The sequence below is a fragment of the Orcinus orca genome, chromosome 9, assembly GCF_937001465.1.
Source record: "Orcinus orca chromosome 9, mOrcOrc1.1, whole genome shotgun sequence".
NCBI classification, from domain to species: Eukaryota; Metazoa; Chordata; class Mammalia; order Artiodactyla; family Delphinidae; genus Orcinus; species Orcinus orca.
Window position 1 is genome coordinate 48,730,825 of NC_064567.1, and position 22,240 is coordinate 48,753,064.

Here is a 22,240-nt window from a genome sequence, read left to right on the forward strand (position 1 = left end):
TTGTTTGTCCGCAGAGCGCCCAGACACCGGAAACGGCGGTTCCCTGAGCGCCCGGAGCTGGAGACACTCTCGAGTTCAGTCTTCGACATCTTTCGAGGTAAGCGCTGCGTCAAAACTCTTCACTGCCCCGGGTTTCGCACCGGGCCTTTGGGCAGGAGTTTACTTTCCGTGGCAGCTGCAACCCCATGACCTTTGAAAGAGGTGCTGGTCAATATTTAACTTCAGAGGAGTTTTGGGGCTGGTTCCCCTCAGCTGCACGCCCAGCCAATGCGGGGCTTCAGCGGACAAAGCTCTGCCCCAAAGCTGGCCTCGTACGGAGGGGCGGTTGCATAGACCAAAGATGTGTGTCTGTGTCTGGGGCAGGGGGCTCAGAAGGGTGTGTTTGTCCCCTCCGGCATGCCCCAGACAGACCAAACCGCTACACGGAACAGCAGGGCAAAAGCAAGTAGAGGCCACTGGCGCGGCGGCCGCTGCGTGGGCTGCTCTCCTTGTGGACTGTTTGCGGCGCCTGCGGAGACTGTGAGCTCGGCAGTTGTGGCCAGTCCCAGCTCTGCGTGGAGGAAACTTGTGTCGCCGCCTTGCAGTTTCTCCCATCGTTTTGCCTTTTCTCGGCACGAAGGAAGTTGCTGTATTTCAAATGTGTAGACCATCGCAGGCAGCTGGGCTTCTGGGTTTCTTTAGCCGGGCTGATCCGCTGATCCTCCTATACGAAAAGCACGAGTTTTGTATGTCTCGGCGTTTTCTTTTCCTATTTGGAACAAGGGAAAACTCTTTAAAATTCTTTTCAAGTTCTGGCTTAATTTGTTCTCTTAGTTTGGGATGCAGGGAGGTAATTACTGTGGTTTATTACCTTGTAAAAGATCCATAAATTTGCTGCCTGTTTGGGGGAGGGGCTGCTGGAATAGCTTTCAAAAGCTTGGGTTGAAAGAATGGATTTGCTTTGTGCTTTCAGGAATTACTTATTTTAAAAAGTTTTCTGAGATTTTTATCTTCTATTCCCTAGGCCTCAGCCTTCCCCGAAATCCGCTCCTACAATAGATACCAGGTTGTTAATTAATCAAAACATGCTATTCAGTGTTGCTCTAAGACTGATATGGTATTCCAGATACAATTATTACTTTATCAGATAGGAAGTAAACAGAGTAATTGTAAAGCTGGTTATGTTCTCAGCTACTGTATGTCTGTTTATACCAAGTATAGATGGAGCATTTCAGGAATTTGCAACTCAGTGTGTACTTATGATTTGCATCTCTGCACACAACAGAACCACTGCATGTGTAAATAGTTGCAGAGGTCTGCGGCCATGTGTATAAAATGATATACACATCCATATGGGTCCAGAGAACTTGGAGCTCATTTGTACTGTAGTTGCACCCACAGGAAATATCTCATGTTAAATAATGATCTATAATCTACTCTCTCTCACTCTCTCTCACACACACACACACAATACACACACACACACACACACACACACACACACACACACATACCATGAGCAAAGAAGGCCCTACCTGACGCTGAGTAGAAAAACCACTAGAGTTAAGTAAAGGGAGAAAAATGTTAAGTGTATTTTTGACAGAGAAATCAGATTGCAGTGTTTGAATACAGATATAGCTAATCTGCCAACAGCCTTGCAAATATTGACTCAAGCTCTGTATCCTTGGTCACCTGCTCCTTCCAAGACAACTTCACGGCTATTTTGGCTCTGGTGCACGGATCCAGGGTATGTGTCCCCAGCCCTGGCCAGGTTGGGTGGGGGAGTCAGGAGAGGGCGGATTGGCAGCTGGGTTTCCCAACCTGGGCTTAGATACTTGAGCATCTCTATTCTTGTTCTCTGGAACTGAACCATAAAAGACCCACAGCCTTGCTCCAGGAAAGTGGGTTTCAGAGTGGTGAAGGAGGACTCTCAGCTGCTGGTTCCCCGGGGGCTTGCCCAGACCAAGGTCTCATAGCGAAGCTGTTTTCACCTCAGAAGTTAAATTTCCTTTGACTTGCTCAGATTTTTCCCTTCACATCCCACCCAATCACCCCATCCCACCCCAAGTCGTTAATGTTAATTGTTAAACAGCAGTTGGAGCATTAACTGGGCTGTTAATAGCGGTATAGAGGCTCCTGGCTGGAGCTGAGATGCTGCTGGGCCTTGCTGGCGTTAAGGCATTTCTCTGAAGCAGTACCAAAGACTTCTCCCATTGATTTATGGCCTCGGGAGTTTTGGTTTGCTCCAGATTGCTCTGAGAGTTCTGAAGGGGGCCCCTTCTCATCTTTGAGTCGAAGCCTGTGCAGAAACTTTGGTTGGGAGCAGGCAAGGGGTTTGCCAGGTTATCTGGAGAGCTCAGGGTGAAATTGTGTGGGTGGAGGGGTAAGGGGAGCAGAGGACAGTGTATTAGTTGTCTGAGTCCTCGGGGAACTGGAGAGTGCTTTTTGAAACCAGCCTTTGGTCCTGTCCTCTACCCCCAAAACGTGAGAGAAGCAGGTTTTCACTTTGGGTTCTCACTTTCTAGCTTGTGGCTTCGTTCAGAGCTGGGAAAGTTCACAAAGAGGTTCTCTCCCAGCTATCCCACAGACAGAACCTTATTGGAACACTACCTCTAGCTTAGGCCAGGGCTTACTTCCAAGGGATTCGGTCTCCTCCTCTTTTATTGCCCTTGTGATTTGGACATCCCCATGACCAGGCCCCTTTGCTGAGGGCCTTACATTCTCACCAGGCCTCTTCTGCTCCTCTGTGGGGGAGGAGAGGAGGGAAGGAATCACGCACAGCTTCCGGCAGCTGCTACAAGTGAGTCCTCACACTCAGAGAGGCCTAGCCAGCTGAAGACCTACTCTCGAGGAACAAAAGAATATGGCATGAGGATCTTACCCCCTCAGAGCACTCCCCTAGTTCAGAAACTAAGGCCTGAAAAGAGGAACTTTTTAGATGGCTCCTGAGAGGGTGAAGTGTTAAAGTCAGTGGATGGTGTCACCAAGCAGAAGGTAGGAGTTGGAGTGGGATGGGGAGGGGTAATGCCAGGTTCTTCCTGAGCTGAGTTGGTCCAGTTCAGTTTCTGATGGTGGACACAGAGTTGTCTTGGGGGAGGGTAGGCAGACTTGTCTGCAGAGAGGGTCCTAGATTGTCTAGTAGGTTAATTCAAGGGATGCCAGCAAAGGTTGGTTCTTTTTTTTTTTCCTCTCTTGCAGAGACAATTAGATCATTTCCCCTTACATTTTTCATCATCAGAAGCTTATAATTTCATGTATCACTGAGCTATGCACTAAGGAAATGTGTAAGTACAGATTTGGCCAGGGCGCTTGGTCCCTTCAGATTTAGCAAACCCTGACCCACCACTCTAGAGCCAAGCATCTCTCTTCTAGGGGGTTCCTGTCGAAAAAAAACCAACTGGAGTTGGAGGAGGTGCTTCAGCCTTTTGTCAGGTAATTATGGGCCTTTTGGGTTTCTCCAGTGGCTGTGGTGTATGGTGTGGGTGTTAGCAAACTCCATACAATGGCAGGCCATTAGGGAGTCCACTGACTAGGCCAGTCCTTATTGGGCTTCCTTCTGGAAACAGGGCTAGCGCCTTGCCTTTTGACATACTGGCCAGTGGGCCAGGGGAGACTAGAGTGCTTGGGTGTTCTGGGTTCAGTTTATGTGTGAGTGGAAGACTGTAAGGAAAGTTCCGTGGACTGTAAGAATGGAGATAGAATTGCTGTTCCCTTGTGTCTGGATCATGTGTAAAGAAATATAAGTGGAGATAAGTGGCCTTGTGTGGCACATGTTGGGGTGGGAGGAGATGCCCCCAGCGTCCTACTGCCCTAGACAGTGCTTCCCTTCCCCATTGCTGGTCAAGGTCCCCCGCTTCACCTCCCTGAAAGCTAAATGTTCTGCTTGGAAACCTAGTTCCTTCAGTGATTCCCTATTTCAAATAGAAGGATTTAAGTTGACGTATGACCACGTGAGCACATAATACAGCACATTATTGTGGCATTTGGAGCGGAGACCCGGGCGGGCTTTGCCTGTGATTACGTTTTCTAGATTCTCTACAGAGCGAGAGCTTTTCCCCCCACCCCCTCGCACCCACCTCCTCCTTCTCCTGCCCCTTCTCCGGAAAGCGCTTTCCTAGCGGGTTGCAGTTTTCAGCGCTCATGGAGCAGTTCTGGGCGAGCTAGCGATGGGACTCCAGGCCACACCAGGAGGATGGAATTTATTTTAAGGTATTTCCGTTGATTGTTCATATGTAGAGTGAGTTATGGCTGTGAGAGACAAAGGTCAGGTGAGGAGACCCTGGTTCAGGGACAGGACCCTCAGCCCTTCTCTTCCTTTGTTTCTCCCTTAGAACCGAAAGCATTTGAAAGATCCCCAGTAGCGCCTCAGACTGAATTTAATTCCTTGGAAAGTATTGGGGGGGCTGTAAAGGAAGGGGCACTCGGGGGCTACTAGGTGGGCCTGGTGGCCTCCGATGCTCCAGTGGCTTTGTCCACTGCATCGGGGCTTGAGTCCCAGAAGCTGAGCCCCAGGCAGAGGGAGGGTCCCAAAGCGCCGGCTCGGGCCAAGGTGGCCCACGCTGTGCTCGCTGGACACGACTGCCTGGAGGGGGTGGGGGCTGAGTGAAGGAGAAGAGGGATTGCGCCCCATTTAGCCGTGTTTGCCGGCCAGGATGGAGGGTGAGGGCTGACCTGGACAGCCAGAGCAGCTGGGAAAGGGAAATCAATGAGCGTCCAGATGCGCTGCCATTTTATTGATGATGCTTCGGGCCACTTTGTTCAGTGCTGGGTTGCAGGAAGCGCTTTCCCACTTGCCAGACTGAAGGAGCTAGACCCTGAGGACTAGCCATTGTTTCCCTGAGCACCCTCTGCCCGGGTAGGGGTGGAGAAGGACAGCTCAAATCTCGGAGAGGCTTGGGGTGGGGGCAAGCGTGCTGAATGCCCAGAAGCTCTGTTATTCTAACATTCAGGAGACAGAGAAAGCAGGGAGCTGGAGCTGCATTTGGGCTTCATAATGCACAAGGCTTGGGCGCCCCCTTGTACGCCCTCAGCCAGCTAGGAGGGCTGGAGGACTGGCTGGTGTGCCCTGGGCTGGAGGGAAGTCTGAAGGCAGAGTCTGCAGAAAGCAGAGGCAGACGTCTCAACGGTTTCAGAGCCCCAGAAACGGTGCTGTAGCCAGAATGGGGGCAGAGAGTTAAACAGTGTGCTTCCAAATTACTGGGAAAGCCTGAGCTAACTGGGCTTTAGGGACCCAGCACTCCTGGAAAGGATGGAAACTCCCTAAAAAGGTGATGGAAACTTCGCTTTCCTTTGCTCTTGAAGCTCTTGGAGCAGAGAAAACAGATGCCTACAAGGAGTCGGGAATCGTATTTGTCTCCTGACTTTAAAAAAAAAAATCTTATTTCGTTCTGCAGTGGAAAAAAAATCAAATCAGGTTTCCCCTACTTGAGTGGGATTTACTTCCCCAGACGGAAGGGCTGCTTCAGCCCTCCTCCGCTACTGGCCCAGGCGCTAACCGTGTTTAACTGAGGCCATTTCAAGTGCTCTAAAACACCCCTTGGAAATAAAATGTAAGCTTTAATTGCTGTTCAATTACTTGTCAGCATTTCATATGATTTATTACCCAGTTCTGGTACATTTTTGACCCAGTTAAAGACTCATAAATAATATAGTTTCGCTAGAAAGAATGAGAGAGGGAATAGAAGAGGTTTGTTAAAGGCATCTTTTTATTGTCGCTTCAGTGCCAGCACGTGGAATAAATATCTAGGGATGGACTCTTGAGCTGACTCTGTATAAAAGTGTGCACAGAGAGAAGGCAGTAGTGGCGTTTATAGAGAACCGGTTGGTTTTTCCTCCACGGAAAGAGCTAAAGCCACTCCATCATAGCTAAACAACAGCTATACTTTTTAAAAAAAAGGCTAGTCCCCTTTTACCCTCAAAATGCCAACTTCAACCTCACAGGCAAGCTTATTTCCTCATTGATTTTCCTCCCCACTCTGGGATTTCTATGCCTCTTCTTGCCAACAGTTATTCCTCACCTTCCTCCCTGGCTGCATAGCCAGCCGTGGAGCCACCCACAGGCCCTCGCAGATAAGTTCACAAGGAGGCCCCTGTGAAGGGTAGAAAGGCACCAGCGCACCTCCGCTGTTCCAGAGTTTCTTCTAGTGCTGAGAAAATGTTTTCTTCTAGTCCACATGGGCGAGGGATGGGGGGCGGGGGCATGGGACTTAGGGGTATTGGGGCAGCCAAGGGGTCCTCTCCCCAAAGAAAACCTCAGCGGTTTTGGCAGAGCCGGGTGCATGGCTGCGGGATTTACCTAGAAAGGGCGCGGCGGCGGTGGAAATCGACTGGCGATATTTTTCTTTTAAAAAGCAGTAACAAACAAACAAAAATCCGTCAGCTATTATACATTATTATTTTTAATCACCTCGCCTGCCTAGCTCCAAAAGCCAATCTGTTGGATGTCAGCAGAGAGGCCTGGACCCGGGCAGTCTGCGTGCCAGGCCGCCAGACCCTAGTCCTGAGGTCCAAGCCCTACTTCTGCCCGCCGCAGCCCGCAGCCCGCAGCCCAGAGGCCACCTAGTCGGGGGCGAGTGGAGGCCCGGCCCGAGCTCCCGCCCCGGCTTTCCCAGGGCTCCGGCGGCTCGGCGGGTCCAGTCCCCGCGTTTTGCCGGCACAGCCCTGGCGCCGGCGGAAAGGTATGCGCCCGGGGTGCCCCATCCCTCACCTCGGCGCCCTGGGCCATCCCCTCCCCCGGCAGGTTCTCATGAAGAGCTGGCCTTCCCGGCAGCTGGCTTAGCTGAGAAAGCGGCGAGTCGCGTCAGCAGTTTGGAGGAGAAAGTGCGGGTTGATTATTGACCCACGCCTTCTTTCTTCAAATGCCACATCCAACCAGGCCGGTTTGAAGAGAAAATGCCGCCCAGCGGATTTTTGCGGCCGGCTCTCGCCTCCTACGCTGCCTGGCTACCCCTTTCAAGTCGCGCTGGAGCAATATGCCATAAGGAGCAAGTGTTTGCTGTTTTGTGCTCTGTTTACAGCTTTGGGGCGCCGAGTCATAAATCTTGCCCAGCCATAAATGACAAAAACCATTGGTATGCATGAGGCCACCCTGGCCCGGAGTGCTTTTTGATTTCTCCCTTTTCCCTTGGCTTTGTTTTTGCTCTAAGGTGACACTTTGGCTCCCTGACAGTTTAAACATACTACTTATATTTTTAACACCTTCCTTTGAGAAGGACCGGCCGCTGACACCTTGGAATTGCACGAAAGCTCCATTTCTCTCTTTTTGCCACACACATATCCTTGCAGAGTTCACTTCTGAATCTGGGGAGTTGAGGGAGGCGTTAAGGAGGAGAAAGACCATCCATTCTCCTTAAAGTTTTGGCAATGTTACCAGGCACATCGGGCCTTTCCTCTGCTCAGCGTCCCTATCTACCACCAATTAGGGAAGAAAATATAGGTGTACGTTCCTGCGGGGGGGTCAGAACTTTATCTGTCTTTGCCTGAGAGTGAGCTGCGTGTTTGAACTGTGAAATGGGCACAGAAGAGCTGGAGACCCAGGATTCTAGCACCTTTGTGTGTACCTGAGCCCAGAGTGTCCCATTTCACGGCCTGGACAACCTGCATCTCCCCCAGGCTACTTCCCTCCCAGCCGCCAGGATTTCAAGGGTTTCTACTTAAAAAATATAACCAAAGACACCCCAGTTGGCTCTTGGGGCGGTCTCCCGAGAAAGGAGGCCCTATCCCAGCTCCCCAGAGATTGGCTTTGAGGTTCTTGGATTGGGGGTGGCAGGTGAGGTGAGGTAAACTGCCCAAAGTCTGGGGAACTCTCTTCTCCTGGTTCCGTCATCCCTTCGCCCCGCAACTGGAAACGTCCAGGGCACAGGGTAAGGTGGTTTCCTAAATGGATTCCTAAGAAAGAGAGCCCCTTTGTGAGAGCCTTTTGTCCTCATTAGCATAATTTTCCTGGACTTCAGTGACGCCTAGGAGCGGGGAGAGGGAGGGCGGTGAGGGTTGGGGGGAGGCTGCCCTCCTCCCGCCGCCGCCGAGCTCCCCCGCTCGCTCCCATCCCTCCCTTCGCCTCAGCCCCATCCCCCACGCCGGCCCACGTTCCCCCCTAGCCGCCTCGGCCTCCCCTGCCGCCCGCCCCCAGCGCCCCCCACCGCACCCCCCGACCAGACGCTGCTCCGCGTGTAATATTCATAAGAAACATACCCACGTCGGTGCCACTAGCCCAGGCAGAGCCCTGCGCCGCGCTAGCGCTTATCTCCGGGCCGCGGCTGCTGCCCTCGGGAAGGGCAGGGGGCGGGGGTGTGGGGGAGGGGAGGGAGGGTGGGTGGGTGGGGTGGGTGGGAGGGGGGGTCCGAGCCGCCCCAGTCCGCCCTGGGCGAGCCGTGCCGGAGCAGCTAGGCGGCCACGCTCTGCACCGCGGCGTCCGGGCCTCGGGGTCTCCCTCCCGCCCGCCGTCTCGGCTGATGCTGAGGGTCGGTGCCCAGACTGCGCCGAGGGGACCCGGCCGGGCTGCGGAGCCGAGCCGGGCCGGGGGCCGGAGCCCGAGCCTGCGCTCACGGCGCTCATCAGAAGTTAAGGTAAGCGGGGCCACTACCGGCCGCTCTCGGCGCTGAATGGTGGAGTTTACGTCTCGGTGATTTATGGCTGCAGACTTAAATCTCGGTTCAAGAAGAGTTCACAAGCCGGAGCTTCCTTCCCGGCAGTGACTGATACCCTTACACTTCGAGTTCAGGCCGCTCTCCCATCCCCGCCCCCACCTCTTCCCTCTCGCTAGCCCAGCCTCAACTTTTCGGGGTTGGGGAGGAGGGCAAGCAGTGGGCGAGGGAACGCGGGAGCTCTTACCCGCTGTTCCCGCTTAAACTCGGGGTGAGGGCAGGCCGAGGAAGTGGCGGGAGTGGAAAAAGGGAGCAGTGTCTGAAGGAAGGAGGTTGAATTTGGGCAGATCTTCCAGAGAGACAATAGGGCTTGCTTCCTGCAGTCAGTTTAGCCTCCTCAACTCTTTCAGTTTTTGCACCTGGGGGTTACTGTCCAGAAACGGATCTTTTCAATGGAATCTCCTCCCATCCCCAGCCCTTGCCAGGGGATGCAAAGCAAAGTTTCCTGGCTGGCAAATCTCCAACTTCTTTACTAGGTTGCAAACTTTGGGGGCTGGGGTGGAGTGGGGTGGTGGATTATGTGGGCCCCAAGGTGGTTATCCGTTGGCCTCAAACAATAGGAAGGACTTTGGTGGGTGAATTCACATTTTAAGTTTATGGAGGTTGTTGTTCGCTCTTAGAGTTTCAACGGTAGTTTTTATTATTTTATAAGACAATGCATAACTTGACGAAAAGACCGTAAGCCGCAGGCCGGTGTAGCCTGTGATAATGAATTAGCAAGTCACTTGAAATATTGCATGTTCAAAATCAACTTAATTTTGTTTTATCTAATATCTGCTGTTCAAGTGTCTGGAGTAATTTTCTTAACCTGACGTTTTATTTTACACAAGCCCAGTATCTTAAAAATTTATAATGGCAGACATTAACACTGCCAAATGTAATTGGAGTTATTTTCAGTGAAAGAACAGGAAACGGAGACATTAAATTGCTATTCTGTTTTAAATTTTATTTTATCCTTTATTTACTTTTTGATCATGGTATCTGTAGCTTCCTATCTATTTCCAAAAGAGAAACAATACTCCAGGGCTTAAGATCACATACAATAACTCCGGATAAGGGCTGCTGTAATTTTTAATTGAGGTTCTGGAAAATTAATTGTGCCTGTTTTCCAGATGTTGGTCAGATTGTTGGTTTAATAATGAAATCCAAAGGAGTCCATTATGAAAAACAAAATTATAATCATCCACTGCTATATGCTTATTACATTAATTTTTTCTAGTTAACAAAGTGTCTGCTATTCCTGGAATCTTGAATAACTTCAGGACTCGAATACACATAGTTGAGGCATGAAGTGTAAGCCCTTTTCAAATTCAATTACAATGAATTTGTCATTGTAATTTTCTTAAATGGTCAGAGAGACTAACATTCTGATTGTGTGTGCAGAGCGACTATTTGAACTCACGTGAAAGTTTTCTGAGCTGAGTGAGAACCGGAGGTTGACCATGCAAAGGTGAAAACAAAAATAAAACATAGATTTCACTTATACAGTATGTTTTCTAAATAAAAAGGGTTGAGAAGGCTTTCGATTGCTTTTTAGATTTCCAGGTTTGTCCTTTACTTGGTGTTTCTGAAGCAGGTAAATAGGCCAAGTAACAAATATCAACAACAACAACAGCACACAAAGATCAGGGAACTCTGGCAGGATTTTATGGCTTGTGCTTCCATCCCTCGTCCGGAGCCAAATGACCCCCATACATCACATTACATAGCAGTTTCTAAGACAGAACCTATTATCGTTAAGTTGGAAGGAGAGTTCAAGCCGTGGTCATGGAGATGACGCTGGTTTTTCAGGTTCCTGATGGGTTTTTTTTTTCTCTAATCCATCATGTTTTAACAGGTAGAATTTGATAGTTGCCCTGAATAACAGGACCTCAGAAAGTCCAAGGCAGGAGGGTCTGGAGACCTTCTGTAACAGGGGCAAAGAGGTGGGAGTGGCCTGCTGGGACCTGCCTGAGAAATAGGGAGAGGGAAGGAGTAAAGAACTGTCCAAGATTTGAGTTTAACTTCCTGGAGAGGGTGTCGTTGTTGGTCCATCCCCACCCAGAATGTTCCATCCAAAGTTTTCTCTCCCCTCCTTGACCACAAGGGTCTCATTTGGAGGAGGTGGGTCATATCCCTGCACAAGGGTAGATTAACTGTCTAACAAGCTCAGCTTCTGAAATCGACAAGGGTCCAGTAGGGCTATTGCCTGAAAAAAAATTGTGCATACCTCTCTTGGGTGCTGGAAGGTCCAAGAAGGGCCTGGACGGGAAGTCACCCTGCGTCATGGTTCTTTTGGCAAATATCAGTCCTAAAGAGAGGATTGGAGAAAAAGTTGGTGACCCAAGCTCCCCTTTGCCCCCTTGCCCCTTCCCTATGATCTCCAGAGGGGAGGAATCCAAGTTGTGGAGAGGAAGGGACACCCCAATTTTCTTCTTCCCTGGAAAAGAAGGGATCCAGAGCCTGTTCCTTTCTAGCCCATCAGGCCTTTCTTCTTTTGGATTCCAGCTCCCCAGACCCGGCTTCCGGACCTCTCACTCTCCTCCCCTCTCCCCGGAAAACACCCCAACTCCAGATGCAAGTTAAGCAAATATTTGTAGCTGCCAGTAAATTCCAGCGGCTTTTTATAGCGCGGCTCTCTGCGCCCGGGGCCAAATCGTGCTGCTAAATATTGCTGACCACTTTTTCTTTTATGGCTTTCATGTCACTTAGCTATTGAGAGTAAGATGGATTTGCGCGGAGCCCTCACGGCGCTGCGATTCTCGCCCCCCAGGTCTGCGCTGGGCGGCCATTGGCGGCGGAGCGTCACGTGACCGCGGGGGCGTGCCAATGTGCGCCCTCACGGGTGTCAAGCCCCTGTCAGAGTTTGCGATCAAGATCGTGAAACAACGCGATGCAAAAAGCGACCTACTACGACAGCTCGGCGATCTACGGTGGCTACCCTTACCAGGCAGCCAACGGGTTCGGTTATAATGCCAGTCAGCAGCCGTACCCGGCGTCCGCAGCACTGGGCGCCGACGGCGAGTACCACAGACCCGCCTGTTCGCTCCAGTCGCCCGCAAATGCCGGGGGCCACCCCAAGGCGCACGAGCTGAGCGAGGCGTGTCTGCGCACCCTGAGCGGTCCGCCCAGCCAGCCCCCGGGCCTGGGCGAGCCGCCCCTGGCCCCGCCGCCGCCCCAGGCCGCGCCCCCTGCCCCACCGCAGCCGCAACCCCCGCCGCAGCCCCCTGCGCCTGCCCCCGCCGCGCCCCCGCCCCCCTCGTCAGTCTCCCCCCCTCAGAATGGCAGCAGCAACCCCACCCCCGCCAGCGCAGCCAAGAGCCCCCTACTCAACTCGCCTACCGTGGCCAAACAAATCTTCCCCTGGATGAAAGAGTCTCGGCAAAACACAAAGCAGAAAACCAGCGGCTCCAGCTCAGGTAAAGGGCCGCCTTCCGGAAGAGGGTCCACTGACCTGGCTCCCAGCCCCCCAGGCCACTTCCAGCCACAACCAGCAAGGTTTAGGAGCGCTGGGTTCTTTCCAGAATTCACCACTTCTCCTCCCTCCAACTCTCAGAGGTTTCCAGAGGCTTTGCAACTAGGGAAGTGATTGGACTCTGCGCAGGAAACCCCAGAGAGAGACCTGATGGGAGTCTTTCCGGACCTCTCTTATGAGCAAGTGGGGCCTAGTGACTTTGGAGTCCCTCCCTGTGGCGTTAGGACCTTTGGGCAGAGCAAACCTGAGCAGCACTGTCTCTTTTTAGCACAGCTCCTCATTTCTAATGAAACACTGGCACCCACCCCACAATGAAATGTGGCAGAATAAAAGCAGGCCTCCAAGTCAGAATCAATGCTCTGCCTATGATCAGAGCCTATTTTTAATTTTTGCTCCAGTAGATGGAGTGGCTGCCTTATCTCTGGGAAGGCCCTACTCAGACTTAGTACAAAGAAGGCAGCCAGGGATTTCCTGGGGGAGGGGATGCTAATGGGAACCACATGGGCCTCCTGGAACCAGATTCCAATAGAGGACAGGCGCTGGGTCTTGGGTTCCCAGCCTCTTCGTTTCCTTTGCCGCTGCCTTCTCCAGTTGCTAGTGCTCTGTTCAGAACCTGAGCATCTGGGACCATCCAGAGCCAGGATTTGGGGGGCCAGGGAGGAAAGGATGGTCAAGATTAGTGGCCAAAGCTGGGGCAGGCTGCTTGATGACGTGGAGAACCCTAATTAATAGCATCCAGCATCAGGGGGCTGGGCCTCCCCACCAGAAATGGAATCTCTTTTCAATGGGATCTCTTCTTTCTGGCAGAGAAGGCCTTCCAGATTGGAACTTCCACTCCACTCGTTTATACTGGACAGATCAAATAAGTGGCCAGTTGAGGCAACTGTCCAATTCTTTAGTCAGATAGTGATGGAGGGAAAGGTTTATTGAGTGTATATTAAGTGCCCCACATTCCAGTTACTGTGAAGGGAATGAACATGGTGACGCCTGCCCACACGGAGTTTGTAGTTTGATAGGGCTGAAGGATCAGTAAATGAGTCAGAAAGTGAATAGCTCCAGAAGGGAAATACAGACCAGGAAGGCAAACAGGGGGTTCTGCTTTTCTGTTCCTTCCACACACCCCCTTGGAGAGGCCTATGATTTGCAGCTTTACTCAATGACGGGCTACAGGCGCTGTTTCCCCACCAGGACAGAGGACAATACGTAGTTCCTTCTTCCCCTTTCTGGGCCCTGACAAACGGAGGGATCTTTGGGGCCTGGAGGAAGGAGGGGCCTGGCTGGGTCAGGGGCTGGGCGGGGCTGCAGGCAGCCCCTGATGCCACTCTTCCTCTCTCCTCTGATCTCGCAGGGGAGAGCTGCGCAGGTGACAAGAGCCCACCTGGGCAGGCGTCGTCCAAGAGGGCGCGCACGGCCTACACGAGCGCTCAGCTGGTGGAGCTAGAGAAGGAATTTCACTTCAACCGCTACCTGTGCCGGCCGCGCCGTGTGGAGATGGCCAACCTGCTGAACCTCACCGAGCGCCAGATCAAGATCTGGTTCCAGAATCGCCGCATGAAGTACAAGAAGGATCAGAAGGGCAAGGGCATGCTGACATCATCAGGGGGCCAGTCCCCAAGTCGCAGTCCCGTGCCGCCCGGCGCTGGCGGTTATCTTAACTCTATGCATTCGCTGGTTAACAGCGTCCCGTACGAGCCCCAGTCGCCCCCGCCTTTCTCCAAGCCCCCCCAGGGCGCCTACGGGCTGCCCCCCGCCTCCTATCCAGCACCCCTGCCCAGCTGCGCGCCCCCGCCGCCCCCGCAGAAGCGCTACACCGCGACGGGGGCGGGCGCGGGGGGCACACCCAACTATGATCCGCACGCGCATGGCCTGCAGGGCAACGGCAGCTATGGGACTCCACACTTACAGGGAAGCCCTGTCTTCGTTGGGGGCAGCTATGTGGAGCCCATGAGCAACTCTGGCCCCCCCCTCTTTGGCCTAACTCACCTCCCCCACGCCACCTCGGCTGCCATGGACTACGGGGGCGCTGGGCCGCTGGGCAGTGGCCACCATCATGGGCCCGGGCCAGGGGAGCCGCACCCCACCTACACGGACCTTACCGCCCACCATCCTTCTCAGGGAAGAATTCAGGAAGCCCCCAAGCTCACCCATCTGTGATGGTGGGCTCGGGGCTGCGCGCCAGGAGAGTCCCCACCCCACCCCCGCTACCTACCTTTCTTCTTCGTTTGCTTTTTTTGTTTGTTTAAGGTTCTTCCCGCCCCTCCCTTTTCTCTCTCCTCCGCCTCCCCCCCCCCCCGGTTTGTTTTCTTTGGTAACACGTTTTTATAGTTTATGTGACGTAGCAATCTTGGTTGCTGGAATGGCTGTCAGTATCAGTAGCGATATTTATCTCCTCCCGCCCCTCGCTCGGCCGCTGGCCCTGCACCTTTACCTTCTCTACTCTTTGATCAGAAACAGGGTATATGAACAAATTTTCTAGCCAAGTTCTTTGATGTGAATTTGTTCGTACATTATGGCTCCCGAGGGGAAGCGATTACTTTTTTTTTTTTAGTTTTTAGTATTTTTTTTAATTGCACTTCTTGTAAAGAGCGAGAAAAAATCAAAGGCGCTTTGAAACAGGGGCTCCCTGTGCAAGGATGACTAAGTGTACGTCTTTCCGTGTGTGTATGCTGGTGAACAGTCAGATTTATTTATATTTTTTTTGCAAGCATTGAATAAGTTTTAAATATTATTTATCCCCATCCGTTCGTATTTATATTAAAGAAATTCTGTACCCTGATTGTTCAGAAGGTTTCTTGGGCCTTTTGTTCAATGGTGTATTGGCGTACATAGAAAAAAATTTTATTCGAAAGGGAAATAGAATTCCTTTATAAAAACAGTAACGATGCAATAATACCAGAGAGGATCCAGCTTCTGAAAACAGTGATTTAGGTTTGTAACATCAAGCGAAACTGAAAAAAAAAATCTGTAAACGCGAAAAACGCTAGGTTTGTTTTGAGAGTTCTACATTCCTTGCTGCTCACATTCTGAGAAACAAAACAAAAAAATAAAATAAAGTTTCTATTCTGAATAATATCCGTGTTCAGAAGGGATTCTTTGGCCGAAGATAAGGGTCTGCGTGGAGTCCAGGCAGAGGCGAACTGGCGGAGCAGGCCGCGGCAGCCCTCCAGCTCCGGCTTGAGGCCTGGCCAGGCGGCTCGCCCGGGAGCGCGGCGAATCCTCGGGAAGGCAGCCGGAGCTTCTCGCGGCGGCAGTTCTGGAAACGCTGAGCTGCCTGCCCGCTGGGCTGCCCGGTTCCCAGCTGCCACCGAGGCCGGCCGCGGGCGCTGGGGCTGCGGAGTGCTGAGTGCGGGAGGAACAAAGGCAGCCCGGCTGAGGCGCGGCGCGGGGCGCACAGGTGCCCGGGCAGCCCCGCCGGGGGATAAGGTAGGGCTGTCTTCTGCTCCACCATCTTCCTCCGGTCAAAGCAGACCAGCCAACGTCTTAACCCGGGGAATCGCCGGCCGCGCGGAGGATGCCGAGCACTTTCTAGGAGCAACTGGCCTCTCCGCCGATGCTTCGCTGTCCCTTATCGCGCCCGGAGGAAAGAATCACTCCTAAAATCGCCACTGGGTGCGGGGCGGCTCGGAAGAGACTGAGGCTCACCCAGGTCTCCAGCAAAAGAAGAGCTGAACTCCAAGGAGCCTCCCCGAGTCCTTCCATGGACTGCTTGAGTCCCAGCATTGGCTTCTTCCCGGAAAATAGGATTTGGCATACTCTGGATTTATTTCCTCTCCTTCTTCCCTCCCTGCTTTCCTTTTATGGCCCCAGGGGGAGGGGGAGAGAGAAAGGAGATTGGTATCTTTCTAATAAAAATGCAGTTTTACAAGTACTTCTTTTATTTGATGCTACAGGAGCTAAACATTACATTCCTACTGCTGGATTTAAGATAGAGCTGCCGACTGACTGGCTGGCAGAGGCAGAGGCAAAGGCAGGCACAGGAAAGGGAAATATTTTCATCTTCAGATTAAAGAATTGCTCGGAGAAGACACCGAAATCTGAAAGTGCAAACCTCAGAACTACATCCCCATCAGCAGCCCCCCTGTCAAAGCTGGAAGTGAGGAACCACCTGTGTCTGGGGATCAGGAGCATCTGATGTGAGAAATAAATCCCCCATCTCCCTGGATTGTATCTTTCAGAGGCAGAGATGGGAAATGTCGCCATTTTGTTTGCAATCCAAAATATACATCATCATGGCCTCTATCTTTCCCTTGAGAAGCTCCTGAAGATGAGCTTTAAAAACAGGCAGTGGAGCCATTTTGAGGGTACCTACTGGGCGTGAAGGAGCTGCTTTTAGAGAAACTCCTGAAGTTTAAAAAAAAAAGAAAAGAAAAAGGCTGGGCAGATGCAAAGCGAGGCAGCTGTAGAGATCTGGGTGTTTCTCTCACTGCTAGAGGTGCTTCCCCCAAATCTGTCCTGGGTCTCCTGCTATGTATTTTTTTTCTTTTTAAAGAGTTTGGGCCGTGGAAGAAGTAGATTTGCTCCCTACCATCCCCCACCCCCAACCTCCCTGCTGACATATGGCGCACCTCAGAAATGTAGAGGCTGGAAAACCAGTCTTTTTGAGGACTGGAGCTTCCACCCTTTTGGTTGTTCAGACCTGAACACAGTAGGCTGAGACAAGGGGGTCTTCTTTTAAGTAATAATTTTAGAGAAGTGTGTAAAATTACCTGGGAGAAGACGAAACAGTGGTGGAGGGGGGGGAGAGAGAGAGAGAGAAAGCTACCCATCCAGAGATGAAAATCTTTCAGAGATCCCACTGTTTGAATCCGTTTCTAAAATCTCTAAAATCTACTCTTTAGCTGAGGGAGAACTGGTTTGGAGAAGTCCTTCTTCCCTCAGGGCAGAGATTTTAGAAAGGAGATTCCAATATGATTTCCCATATCTTGGCAGTCAAGACATTCATTTTGACTATCAAAGAAAAAATATCAATCTCAACCCCAGTTTCCTAGATATTAAAAAGAAATCCTTATTAAAATATCTCCTGAGTTAAAGTAATAGGTTTTGGGAAGATTTCAGTGTTGAATGGTCCAAAAAAAGGGTTTTCTTCCAGATGGTATTTGAATTAAGGCCGCTGAGGCCAGCAGAAAGCTCTCACCCACGCAGCCCCTGACAAAGCCTCAACGATACGGGGGCAGCGCTGCTTCCTCTCCACGCTCCCCCTCCCCTTAACCCCTCAATATTTTCTGGTAAAAGCAAATGCCAAAAGCCACCATCCCAGAGTCCACAAAGCACCTTTCCTAAAAGCAGCCTTATAACTCTTTTTGCTGCCAAAAAAGAAAAATCTTTAAAAAGACTAGTTTTCCTTGTTTACTTGCGTTTCCTGCTCTCCTCTTTGCTCGGCCACATTTGATCTTGGAAAGAGCTCGAAGCTGAAATGTGTTCTTAAGGGCCAGAAGCTGTCAAGGCTTTTGGTGAGCAAGATTGATCGCACTCAGACTTCCTTCAGAGCTTTGTTTGGAATAAAAGCAAGAAAACTGAAAAAAACCCCACATTTTCCAAAATAGCATCTCTATCTGTAAGGCAATGCTCTGGGCTAGTCAATGACGAAGTCCACTTTATATCTAATTTCCAACCCAAGCCCCCTTTGATGCCAGCCTCAGAGATGGAGTCCTATCCTTGTGGCTTGGTCAGCCTTTCTTGTTTTCTACGTAGATTTTTCTCCTCCGACAATCTTTCTCTCCCTGGCCATCAGAATGATTTATTTTCCTGCCACCGATGCCTGCCGGCCAGGGGGAGTCTGATCACTTGGTCCATTTCAAAGGAAGCAAAAGCGAATCATCATCCTCAGGGTTTGGGGGAAAAGAGATACCTTCAGATTTCTCTCTCAGCCTCCTTCCCTTTTTCTGGCTTGGTGGATTTTTTCAAAGTTATTGTTTGGTATCTAAAGGTGTTATCTTTTGAACCCTCCAGCACAGTCCAAGATTCGCTCAGTCTCAAGTCTCCAATTTGGAAAAAAGAAAGTGAAGAGAGAAACAGAACCTTTATAATTCCTCCTTGGGTCGCCCTCTGTCACCCGCGGTGCTGTTTCTCACAACAGAACCCGAGTGCAAACATCCCTGGTGGCCAAGAAGCGGGACAGTGCAGGAGACAGTTCGGGCTGCCAGGGAGCACTCACTGCATCTGAACCAAGAAGCCCCCACCAGAGCGACAAGGATGAGAAGAAGGGGAGGAAAAGAAAAAGAAAACAGGAGAGAACAAGCAAGCGCCTTCTCCTTCCGTGCTGCTAACTTCCAACAGACTTCCTGGAAATCAGAAATACTTACCGCACCCGAGCCCTACGGGTATGAAACCCAGAATGCCAGGAGCCGCACGCGCCTGCTCGGGGCGGCATTTCTTTGGCTGGCCGCCGCCCTGGCTACAGGGATTTGGACACATGGATCTGGGGTTGTTGTCTCGCTTGGCACATGCATCTATCTTTCTCGAGCCACTCCTGAGAAGTTGATGGCGCAAGAGGGTCGGGAAGCCTGGAGAGCCGCCTCCCGTTTTCCGCTTCCCGCTGGAGCCAGATGCATAGTTGTCGTGGAAAAGCCGGCTAACAATGGGCCGGGGTCCGGGGTCCGTGGGCGCGGACTCCGAGCTGGGCTTTGGGAGGGGGGCGAGGGCCTGAGGGAAGTGGGGGGAGGAGAGGTGGACAGAGGAGAGACAGGGAGGAGGAGAGGGGAGAAGAGGGAAAAAAAGAGGAAAAGAGGGAAAGACAGACAGACGGGAAGGAAAACAGAGACAGACCAGTTCTGAGATCCAGGAACTGGTTTATGGCGGAGGAGGAAAAGGGAAATAAAAGGGAGGAACCCCCCAAAAGAATCCTTCTCTCTCTTTCTGTCCCCCCCCCCCGCCCCCGCCCTTTCCTCTCTCTGTCTCATCTCCCCTCTCCCTCTGCTTCTTCCTCCTGCCTCAGCAGAACTTATGTGGTTGGGATGCGGGGCCCTCGGGTGTCAAAACTTTAAGATTAATGGATTACTTTGTTAATGACTGCAGGCGTCAGACTGAGGTGCTTAAATGATTTGTGAGGTGCGAGGCGTCTTCCCGACAGTCCCAAACAATGCGCGGAGTGTGCGGGGGAGGCAGAGGGCAGCTGACGCCGGGACCGGCTGCAGGGCTCACCACTCGCACGCACTCACACACTCACACACACTGCCAGGCGCACACACCAGATCCGTGCTGATCAGGAGGCAGGCAGGCACCCTCGCCCCCACGCACTCCCAGGCATCCCTAACCCACACCCACATATAGGTATTTTTGCCCTGAAAAAAGTGTAAATAAAGCCTCGCTGGCCCCCAATGAGGCGTTCCTTCCCGACTTTTTTGGATCAATCAAACAGACAGTGGCTTCTTTTGATTAAAGCCCAAATTGTCATTGGGCAGAAGCAATCATGTGACAGCCAATTCGGTCCAATTTCAACCTTGTCTCCATGAATTCAATAGTTTAATAGTAGCGCGGTCCCCATACGGCTGTAATCAGTGAATTAGAAAAAAAACACCCCAGCAGCGACCTTCTATGATAGATTTTTTTTTTCCCTCCGCGCTCGCCTTTTTCCTGGGCCTTGCCCCCCCAAAGCCCCTCCAGAAGAGGGAACTTTTTCTCCGAGGGGGCTCCAAGGAGAAGGCCATGAATTACGAATTTGAGCGAGAGATTGGTTTTATCAATAGCCAGCCGTCGCTCGCTGAGTGCCTGACATCTTTTCCCCCTGTCGCTGATACATTTCAAAGTTCATCAATCAAGACCTCGACGCTTTCACACTCGACACTGATTCCTCCTCCTTTTGAGCAGACCATTCCCAGCCTGAACCCGGGCAGTCACCCTCGCCACGGCGCTGGCGGCCGCCCCAAGCCGAGCCCCGCGGGCAGCCGCGGCAGCCCAGTGCCCGCCGGCGCCCTGCAGCCGCCCGAGTACCCCTGGATGAAGGAGAAGAAGGCGGCCAAGAAAACCGCGCTGCCGCCCGCCTCGGCCGCTGCCGCCACCGGCCCTGCCTGCCTCAGCCACAAAGGTCAGTCCAAAGACTTGGCCCCAGGTCCCCGGACCCTCTTCCCCTTCTGGGCTGCCCCGAGAGCGGTTATGGGGGGAGGGGAGCGTGGGCTGGGAGAGAAGGGGGAGAGAGAGAGATGCTTGGCTGCTTTCCCTTCCCCTGTGGGCTCAGGAGTGGGTTTGATGTTGAGAAAAGGGATCCTGCGTTCCGCATTGATTATATATATATATATATATATATATATATATATATATATTTTAAGAAGGGGGTGGGGGAACTTTCCCTAACTTGTGTAATGTGGGATGATTTATTTGAGTTGGAACTGACCTCCTCTTGTCTAGTTGTCCTAGAGTTTGGCTTTTTGACAGTAATGAAGAGTGATAGATCGCTCTTGCTCAGCTAAGCAGCTGATGCATTAATTATAAATTGTGGTGTGGCTAATATAAAGTTTGCTCCCGGATGGAGAGGTTGGGGGGAGCTACAGGCAAGAATTTGATGGAGGTGGAAGAGATGGGGTCTCCCCGAGCTGGGCTCCCAGGAAAGGCAGCACAATAGCTTTACTGCATCTAGGGGCGGCCATTTTGTTGCAGTTGATCTTTTCTGCTATATTTATTCTCCAGTGGAATAACCCCGCTCGGACCCCTCCACCTCCAACTGTGCGTGTGTCTCTTGTTGGTTTCCCTTTCCGCAGAATCCCTGGAAATCGCCGATGGCAGCGGCGGGGGCTCCCGGCGCCTGAGAACTGCTTACACCAACACGCAGCTTTTAGAGCTGGAAAAAGAATTTCATTTCAACAAGTACCTTTGCAGACCCCGAAGGGTGGAAATTGCAGCGCTGCTGGATTTGACTGAGAGACAAGTGAAAGTGTGGTTTCAGAACCGGAGGATGAAGCACAAGAGGCAGACCCAGTGCAAGGAGAACCAAAACAGCGAAGGAAAATTTAAAAGCCTCGAAGACTCTGAGAAAGTGGAGGAGGACGAGGAAGAGAAGTCGCTCTTTGAGCAAGCCCTCAGCGTCTCCGGGGCCCTTCTGGAGAGGGAAGGTTACACTTTTCAGCAAAATGCCCTCTCTCAGCAGCAGGCTCCCAATGGACACAATGGTGACTCCCAAAGTTTCCCAGTTTCGCCTTTAACCAGCAATGAAAAAAATCTGAAACATTTTCAGCACCAGTCACCCACTGTTCCTAACTGCTTGTCAACAATGGGCCAGAACTGTGGCTCTGGCCTAAACAATGACAGTCCCGAGGCCCTCGAGGTCCCCTCTTTGCAGGACTTTAACGTTTTTTCCACAGATTCCTGCCTGCAGCTTTCAGACGCAGTCTCGCCCAGTTTGCCGGGTTCCCTCGACAGTCCTGTAGATATTTCAGCTGACAGCTTTGACTTTTTTACAGACACACTCACCACAATCGACTTGCAGCATCTGAATTACTAAAAACATTAAAGCAAAACAAAGCATCACAAAACAAAAACCCCTTTGACCGGGTGGTTTTGCCTTCCTTTATTCTGAGAGTTAATTTTTATTTTATTTTCTTCTTGACTTACCCTCTCCCTCCTTTAAATGTTGAAGATTTTTCTGTTTAGTGATTCCCTTAACCCGGTTACAGAGCCATCTTTTTCAGATTATTTTGGAGTTTTAGTTGTTTAAAATCTAATCCAACAACCCTCTATGTGATTTCCTGAAAGCAATATATGAGGCCTGCAAGAAAGTGATCATATAATTGTATCTTCACTTTCTTTTTATTTTTGTATTACATTAGGATGCATTGTCATGCGTATTTTTGGTAGAATAAATTCTCCTTTGCTATAAGTAGCTTTCTTATTTTTTTCCCTCCCCCTCTTTCTCAAGGCTCATAACAGTTTCTTTTTCCTCTTTTAGTCTAACTTGGTAAATAAAATTCTGGTCACAATCCATTTTCTTTTTCAATTTTAATATATTTATTAAATGGGCATGTTCAAAGTCTTCAATAGACAGCAACAAAAAAAGAAAGCCAGAAAATGGTTAGGGCTTCTGAGAAGTGTGGTTTTTTTGTTTTTTAAGGGAATGGATTAGGTTTTTCAATGTAGAGATTCAAGCCATAGATTTAAATTGGTAATAGAAACAGGACTGGGCAGCCTCAGAGTTGGGCCAAGCCCAAGCTTTTGAAAGTGGAGAAATAAAGTGCCT

The 22,240-nt window shown here is 51.2% G+C and overlaps 2 protein-coding genes and 1 long non-coding RNA gene across 5 annotated transcripts in view; 2 read left to right on the forward strand and 1 right to left on the reverse strand.

Moving 5' to 3' along the window:
• HOXA3 (homeobox A3) overlaps positions 1–14,851 on the forward strand; it is a 44,774-nt gene extending 29,923 nt beyond the window's left edge. The window contains exons 1-3 of one of the 3 annotated variants that reach the window (XM_033420579.2): positions 15–97; positions 11,374–12,019; positions 13,424–14,851. In XM_033420579.2, the coding sequence (XP_033276470.2) occupies positions 11,494–12,019; positions 13,424–14,229 (1,332 nt within the window). In that variant the 5' untranslated portion in view covers positions 15–97; positions 11,374–11,493 and the 3' untranslated portion in view covers positions 14,230–14,851. Of the gene's footprint in view, positions 1–14; positions 98–8,312; positions 8,544–11,373; positions 12,020–13,423 lie in introns of those variants that run through there. The other 2 variants (XM_049714771.1, XM_049714772.1) reach the window with 2 other exon arrangements.
• Positions 13–22,072, forward strand: HOXA2 (homeobox A2). The gene is made up of 3 exons (XM_004265660.3): positions 13–97; positions 18,025–20,098; positions 20,769–22,072. The coding sequence occupies exons 2-3, from the start codon at positions 19,609–19,611 to the stop codon at positions 21,506–21,508; spliced, it is 1,230 nt and encodes a 409-aa protein (XP_004265708.2). The 5' UTR covers positions 13–97; positions 18,025–19,608; the 3' UTR covers positions 21,509–22,072.
• On the reverse strand, positions 10,395–11,679 carry LOC125965385 (uncharacterized). Its single transcript, XR_007479200.1, has 3 exons — positions 11,548–11,679; positions 10,831–10,911; positions 10,395–10,571 (listed from the first exon to the last, which is right to left on the reverse strand). It is a non-coding gene; the product is annotated as an uncharacterized LOC125965385 (long non-coding RNA).
• Positions 22,073–22,240: the final 168 nt, after the last annotated feature.